General features: G+C 42.1%; 1 protein-coding gene across 3 annotated transcripts; it reads left to right on the top strand.

Moving 5' to 3' along the window:
• The first annotated feature begins 375 nt into the window (after positions 1-375).
• Positions 376-6,479, top strand: LOC100844181 (putative receptor protein kinase ZmPK1). 3 transcript variants are annotated; one of them, XM_003571144.4, is made up of 2 exons: positions 376-680; positions 1,587-6,479. In XM_003571144.4, exon 2 carries the CDS (start codon positions 3,737-3,739, stop codon positions 6,149-6,151), a length of 2,415 nt encoding a protein of 804 aa, XP_003571192.2. In that variant the 5' UTR covers positions 376-680; positions 1,587-3,736; the 3' UTR covers positions 6,152-6,479. The 3 variants fall into 3 exon arrangements, with proteins under 3 accessions (XP_003571192.2, XP_024316213.1, XP_024316212.1); XM_024460445.1 differs by having other exon boundaries at positions 1,279-6,479; XM_024460444.1 differs by having other exon boundaries at positions 1,271-6,479.
• Positions 6,480-8,036: the final 1,557 nt, after the last annotated feature.

Genomic DNA, 8,036 nt, shown 5'->3' with positions numbered 1-8,036 from the left:
AATGAGTAAATTTTTGTAGAATCCAAATCGCACTAGATCATGAAGTGTTGGGGTTGGATGGCTTGGAGTTGACCAGATGGTCTAGATGCGTGTGGCAGTGAGCTCGCGGGAGTTGGAGCTTCAATCAGTGTAACGTGTCAAAACTTGTCCCAACGTCCGTTTCGCTCGGTCAACCCGACATGCGGGGCCCGCTAGTGAGAAACGAGATTATAAGGGCCAAACGGGCAAATCATGATACCTGTCAAAACTTGCCGGAATGCCCGCGGTTTTGTGATAGAATAGAATTAGCAAAATAGTTACTTTGTATCAGATGTAGCGGTTCCGTGCAATTTACTCAAATCACCCAGGCTAGTCGCCCTCCGGGCCCAACTCAGGACCTCAGGTCCAACCGCCCCGCCCCACGCTCTCCCGCCGGCCGCCGCACCCAGTCCCTCTCAGCCGCTGTTCGCGCCGCGTGCGCACACTCCCCGTCACAATGTGCGGCCGCTCTCGTCTGCGCCGCGCCGCCCTGCTGCCCCGTCCATGTCCGCGATATCTCCACCTCCAAGCGTATCAGGCTATGGGGTCTCCTCTTGCCTATTCCTAGTTCGCTCTTCTATTTGGTTCACTGTCTAAGGGTGAATGAATTCGTCCGTATGTGATGGGTGTGCCACCGTATATGCTCCCCAACTGGGATCGAGGTATATTGGAACGGTTTGCCAAGCCCCTAAATCCCTTCTTCGAGGCGTTCATTTTTCCTCTTAAACGTCCATTTGCTGCAACATGTTCATCCCGTTTTACCATAAATTCATTCATTTGCTATTATTGTGTTCTTTCTCTCGAATTCGTGAAGCGTGATAAACTATGTGCTACCTCCTTTTCGGTACCCAGGGCCTACGCATATCCCTAAGTCGATGATTTAACCAATGTAACATGAGTTTTATATCATAAAAATTCTGTATTTAGAAACCTCAAATGTTCTACTTTCTAATGGAATAATTTTTACAATAAAATTTACATTATATTGGTCAAATTGAGATCTATAATCGTAGGCCCTGTATTCCGAAACGGAGTGAGTACATCTCGAACATCAGAATTAATTCTGCTGCCTTGCATGTAATTTTATTTACATATGCTCTTCAGAAATCTGAACCCTGACTTGTCGACATCATCTGATTCTGTTTCATCAACTAATTTGGTCAAAAAAATTGAATTCGTAACATCTTCTTATGTCCTTTTGCTGCTTTTCTTGATCCCTATGTTAGTGCTAATATTCTATTTTATATTCTAGAATTTCAGCCAAAGTTTCAGAGAAGTTAAATCAAGATATGATTTAAGTTTTGTCTCCAAAGTGGATAAAATAAAAAAGGCTGCTGATTTTTTTATAGAGTATATCTATTCAAAGAATCTATGTTGCTTCTGGGATTGTGAAGTGATGTCTCTGTGCCTCTGCATTGATATGTTTACGGCTCTATCAAAGTCCAGAGTACCAAGTGGCCCATAGAGAAAACATTTGTTCCAGATGAATGATGTCCCTCTAGACTTTCAAAAAGTGTGGGCTGATTACCAAACTTGTGGATCCTAAATTGAGTTGCGACTTCGTGCAGTGAGAAGCGTTATTGATGCTGGAAGTGGCTTCTCTATGCCTGGTACGCAAAGAAGCCAGAGAGTGTGCGTGAATTCAAAAGATGCAGTGCAGAAGTTTAAGTTTCTTATTTTTTCCCAAGAAAAATCAAAGCTTGCGTCGTCTCTATGCATTAATAGAAGTAGTTTATGCACAAGTCTAAGAGGGCGGATACCCAAGAATTACGACACCACGCGTTGACACGCAAAAGTAAGATTCTTTCCTGTAATGAATTTCGCAGCTTATGTATCTCCTTTCTTTATGAAAGGAACTACTTGGTTTGGTTTCTTCCATTTCCGGATGCATTGCAAATGATCCTTTAGTACCACCCTTGTTTATTCACTTTTATATCTTCAAAGTGGGCTATTTCTATTATTAATTGTTATTATCAGCTCCTTAGGTTGCCTTTTACCTCCCTCATGCCATGTTCTTCTTGTCAAGTTTGGCATCCTCACTTTCAATCATCTGGGACATTTTACAGTGTCTATCTAATTCAGTGTTGTAGATATTTAGTGCGCAAAGGGTTGCTTTGGCCTCTATACATGTATGTTATGAACAGCATTTGATTTACATGTCATTAGTTGTTGCAGCTAGTGTACAGTCCTGACACCTGAACATGACTACCTATGTGTTTCTGCTCGTTTTTCGCTCTAAGAAAGGATACTTGTCTAGCTTCTTAAGAAGTTATGTAAGATACATTCTGCTCCATCAGATGGTTATTTCATTTAGTAGTTTCTGCATGTTTGTGTGAGACTATGGATGCAGATGGTTGGATTCATGATTCGCTAAAAAATGCTTGCACAGAGTTGCAATGTAAATTGGATGATGCATATTATTGAGCGATACTACTGCTAATTTGGGTTCCATGTGTATTTCATCCAGCCTGTCTTTCACCTACTCCCTCCATTCCATGAAGCACCTAACATAATGTTTTCCCATTTGTTCCATTATATAGCTCATTTCTCATTTACTCCCGCCCCCCGCCAATAACTGTCCACACTCATTTACTCCTAGATCAACTTGGTTGGCCAGGCACTACAAACAAGAGCTCATCTTGGTTGAAGTGCACAGATTTATATGAGCTGTTTTATGAAATGGAGGGAGTAGATAATTGGAATGCAAATCTATTTTATTGAAAAATGACATTAGTCTGGCATGCATTTTTATTCGCTTCAATGGTGGTAAGTTTGAATTACTAATATGTATGTATAATATTATTCTTTTCTTAATTTCATTACAAGTGTAGCATTTCCTTCCTTGTATTTTTGTAGTTTCCATGACTTTGTGGCATAAATAGAGCACAAAACCATGTCTCTGTTTTTCACCAAAGTTGGAACATGCATCTTATTCATTCAATTGTTCACTAATGGCTCTGTTTTGCGATATCTGGTTGTTGTGATAAGATGACTTCTTCCAGGTGAGCCATCTTCTGCTTGAACTTTCCTTAATGTATTATAGGAGTATCTCTACCATTAAATGCAAAAATCCACCAATAATAGTCACAGAAAATTCCCAGCCTAATATTCAAGTAACAAAGAGGGATTGAAGAAACTGAAACAGTTGGTGAGTTGTCAACTTTGATAGCCCCAGAAAATCCTTTCTTAATCTCACTCCGTGTTAATCACTCCTTATATTAATATTCCCCATCTTACTCCATATATTTACTATTCCCCATAATGTGTACTTTTCCAATACTATCAGACAAACATCACGTGGGACTTTATTTATATCTGTGTAATAATGTATTTTAAGTAGAACAAGATGAAGACCTGACTGTCATCAAATTCAAAGTCACCCCCTTGGAGGACTGCAAGATTGATCAAGTACAATACTAGGTATGATGGAGATGTGTGAAATCAATCATGCAGCAGTTGAGGAAATTGAAGAGAAATGTTGATTGAGACAATTGTCCCACTTGACCATGTTGCAAGTCAGTCCAAGCGATTAAGTCATGATTCTTAACTTATGCTTAAGCTTAACCACTTGCATGTACTTACTGTGTTGTTTAACACTTAAAATGCAACTTGATTATACAAAATTAAAAAATACCATACATGTAAGACATTTATATCCTCTCTCATCATCAAGCAGCAGCAGCAGCAGCTTTGTTTCTCTCAGGATCTTCCCCTGTCAATGCACACAATGGCAGCTTCATTTTGGTTCTTGAACCTCACATTTCTTTTGATCTGTTCCTTTATTATAGCTCCTACCGTAGCAGATGTTGGTCGTGTTAACTACCTGCATAAAGGATCTTCACTATCTGTGAAGCATGCGTCCGATGTCATACAGTCACTGGATGGCACCTTCTCATTTGGGTTCTACAATCTTTCATCCACTGCATTCACTCTGTCAATCTGGTTCACCAATTCAGCTGACAGGACCATCGCCTGGAGTGCAAACCGAGATCGCCCTGTGCATGGGACTGGATCAAAGGTCAAGCTGAACAAGGATGGAAGCATGGTCCTCACGGACTATGATGGCACAGTCGTGTGGCAAATCAACGCGTCGTCTGCAGAGGTCAATCATGCAGAGCTCATGGACTCCGGGAACCTTGTCGTGAAGGATCGAGGTGGCAACATACTGTGGCAAAGTTTCGACCATCCGACTGACACTCTGCTGCCAAATCAGCCAATTACAGCCACTGCAAAGCTGGTATCGACTGATCTCTCACACACACACCCTTCAAGTTACTACGCATTGCGTTTTGATGACCAATATGTCTTGTCACTTGTTTATGATGGGCCAGATATTTCTTTCAACTACTGGCCTAACCCTGACCATAGTAGCTGGATGAACTATAGGATCTCATATAACAGAAGTAGGAGAGCTGTGCTTGATAATATTGGGCAATTTGTAGCTACTGACAATACTACCTTTCGTGCTTCTGATTGGGGTTTGGAGATTAAGAGGAGGCTAACACTAGACTCCGATGGTAATCTTAGGCTTTATAGCCTGAACAAATTGGATAGGAGCTGGTATGTTTCTTGGGTGGCTTTCTCCAAGCCTTGCGATATACATGGCCTATGTGGTTGGAATGGAATATGTGAGTACTCACCAACACCACGCTGCTCTTGTCCTCGTGGCTATATTGTCAGTGATCCAGGTGACTGGAGGAAGGGTTGCAAACCAGTTTTCAACATCACCTGCGGCCATGGTGGCCAGCGTATGATCTTCTTGAGCAATCCTCAGACCGACTTTTGGGGCTGCGATCTGAATTACACCATGTCAACATCCTTGCATAATTGCAAGGAGATGTGCTTGGAGAGTTGTGCCTGTGTAGCTTTTGTGTACAAAACGGATCCAAACGGCTGCTTCCTGAAGTCTGCTCTTTTCAATGGCAAGGCAGTTTCAGGATACCCTGGCAAGGCATATTTCAAGGTTCCTGAGAGCTTTCTGTCTCGGTCACACAAATATGATTCTGATCTTTATCATGGTCATGTTTGTGATGCATCGAAAAAGAAGACCTTAAATTATGAGACTACGCACAACCGTGATGGTAAGGGTACAATGTGGTACTACTACTATTGGTTCCTCGCTGTATTCTTTCTTGTAGAGCTCTGCTTCATTGCTTCTGGCTGGTGGTTCATGTCAACACAACAGTCAGCACGATCAGAGATCTGGGCAGCAGAGGAAGGCTACAGGGTGTTGACAGATCATTTCCGTAGTTTCACCCACAAGGAATTGCGGAGGGCTACTAAGAATTTCAAGGAGAAGCTTGGCCATGGGCGACATGGCTCTGTGTATAAGGGGACTCTACATGACAGCCGTGTAGTCGCAGTCAAGAAGCTCAACGATGTGAAGCAAGGGGAAGACGAGTTTGAGGCCGAAGTGAGCGTAATTGGTAAGATCTACCATATGAACCTGGTGAGAGTAATGGGTGTATGTTCGGAGGGCAAGCACCGTCTGCTGGTCTTTGAGTATGTGGAGAATGATTCACTAGCCATGTCCTTGTTTGGTGACAAAGGGCCAATACAGTGGCATCAGCGGTACAAGGTCGCAGCTGGTGTGGCCAAAGGGCTTGCCTACCTTCACCATGGGTGCATGGATTGGATAATTCACTGCGACCTAAAGCCTGAGAACATATTTCTTGACCTGGACTTCGAGCCCAAAATCAGCGACTTCGGGTTTGCAAAGCTGCTTCAGAGAGGTCAGGCTGATTCCAGCAGCATGTCCAAGGTTCGTGGAACTAGAGGTTATATGGCCCCAGAATGGGTGTCCTCCGTTCCCTTGACTGAAAAGGTGGATGTGTATAGCTACGGGGTTGTGCTGCTGGAGCTAGTCATGGGTTGTCGAGTATCCGAGCTGGCTGTTGATGGCAGCGAGGATGCTGAGTCTGCACTGAGGCAGTTAGAGTGCACAATTAGAGAGAAGATGGAAAGTGACGACTTGACATGGGTTGATGGCTTTGTGGATCCTAGATTGAATGGTGACTTTGTGCATTCGGAGGTGTTGCTGGTGCTGGAGGTGTCTGCTATGTGCTTGGAGAAAGAAAAAGGCCAGAGACCGAGCATGAATCATGTTGTGCAGAAGTTCCTGTCATGTGAATGAATCTGGTAACTTGTTCTCCCTCCGTCTGGAAATAAGTGACTCGGATTTGTCTAGATTACGGAGGAAGTATTTCCTTTGTCCCTAGTTTATCTTACTCCATTTCCCTTATATGTTTGTTTGGTGTGTCTCAGTTTACTGTTTCGGAATCATAAATTTCAGCTCTGGATGCCTGAAAACATCTCTTTGGTATAGCAACTTTTGTTTATTGAACAGTTTGGTAGCACACTTAAGATGCTAATGTAAATTTTGTTGTCAGGAGATCCTTGTGTTTGTTATGTTGGCTACCACTTGATAATATATGCTTGCTGTGGCTTAACCTGTGTCTTGACTCGATTACTCCACTCCTTGCCTTGTCGCTCAACTGACATTTCTGCACGGCATTGTTGACAACACTTTCTCAATGTGCCACAAAATAATGTGGTGGTAAATGATAGTGTGGAATGTGAACGGTTTGTTTATCTTGATAGTTTCTTCACGGTTTTCTCGGTGAAAGAGTCCCTTTGTTGTTTATATTGTTGCACTCTTTTTATGTCTGTAACTACTAAAGTGTTCCAATTTTGGATGCAGCCTCCTCTGTCCTAGCTAGCAGAGTCAAAGTTCTATTGTGAAACCAGCTACCGAGAGGTATTACGTGTAACGTCTCGCGCTCCGCAATGAGCCGGGCCACCTCGTGTTTATAATCACAGAGATTGCACAGTTAACACCCGGATTCTATCGGCAGAGATTGGTGTAGGGAATTACTTATGTCCTGCAACTCATATTAGTATTGCTGTTTTCAGTTTGGTCATTTGTTGTCGGTTCTTTCACTGAATTCACTATACTGAATTTATACACAATGGCTTGATTATGGTCTCGATCTCTGGTAAACAGCAATACTAGTAATATGAGTTGCATGACACAAGTATTCCCTACATCTCCCACTTGACCAAAAACAAATACGAAGTCCCGTGGCAGCATTAGCAACATGCTTGCACAATTCTTGACTGACTTGTTTAGTCTGTGGATCTGCTATCATTTCACTGCCAGGTAAGAACTGAACATTAACTAACTTTTGTCTAATGATTACATCCCTAATAAAATGAAATTATCCTTCAATCTGTTTGCTCTTACTGTGGAATCTGGGATCCTTCATCCTTGGACACCTTGACCGCATCCAGGTTGTCACAATAAATATTAATTGGCTCATTCACACTTTCAATTGCCATTACAGTAGCAAGAAAATCCTTCAAGCAGATAGCTTCCTTGCCAGCTTCAGACAAAGCTGGGCTTCCATGGAAGATAATGCAATGGAGTCTTGTTTCTTACTCTTCCAAGAAATAGCTCCACCGGCCAGTGTAAACAAATAACCAGAGGTTGACTTGCGGTGATCAGGATACCCTTGCCAGCTGCAGATTATCACCATTCAAAACAAGACCATAATCCAGAGTAGTACACACATTTATCTCAAAACATGTTCAATTCCTTCCAGTGCATATCTCCAGGATTCTTTTGATATCTTGTAAGTATTCGTACTGCATGACACAAATCAGGTCCCGTGAACTGCATGGCATGCATCAGTGACCCAAGTGCAGAAGAATATCGGGACACATTTTCCTGCAGTTAAAGGTACGTTTGCCTCCTTGCAGTGTTCCATTGAAAAACGTTTGATTACTGTTTTTTTAATAAGCCTTTTGCGTATGACCCAAAAACTTTTTACTTTTTACCCCATGTCCTTCATCTCAAAAGTAGATTATTTTTTACGGGTAATCTTAAAAGTAGATGAAAGCCAGGTTTTAACTTCCTTTAACATTTCTAGGCAATAACTATGTCATCTACATATAAAGACAATAGAGTAAAGGGAAAATTTCCTCCCACTGACTTAAAAATAAATACAGCCATCCATCCA

This window comes from Brachypodium distachyon, chromosome 3 (genome assembly GCF_000005505.3).
Source record: "Brachypodium distachyon strain Bd21 chromosome 3, Brachypodium_distachyon_v3.0, whole genome shotgun sequence".
Lineage (NCBI taxonomy): Eukaryota > Viridiplantae > Streptophyta > Magnoliopsida > Poales > Poaceae > Brachypodium > Brachypodium distachyon.
The sequence above is the reverse complement of the archived record's forward strand: the minus strand, read 5'-3'. Positions and strand labels throughout refer to the sequence as shown.

Coding starts and splice junctions, on each gene's coding strand:
- LOC100844181 (XM_003571144.4), top strand. CDS start 3,737: ATGCACACAATGGCAGCTTCATTTTGGTTCTTGAACCTCACATTTCTT.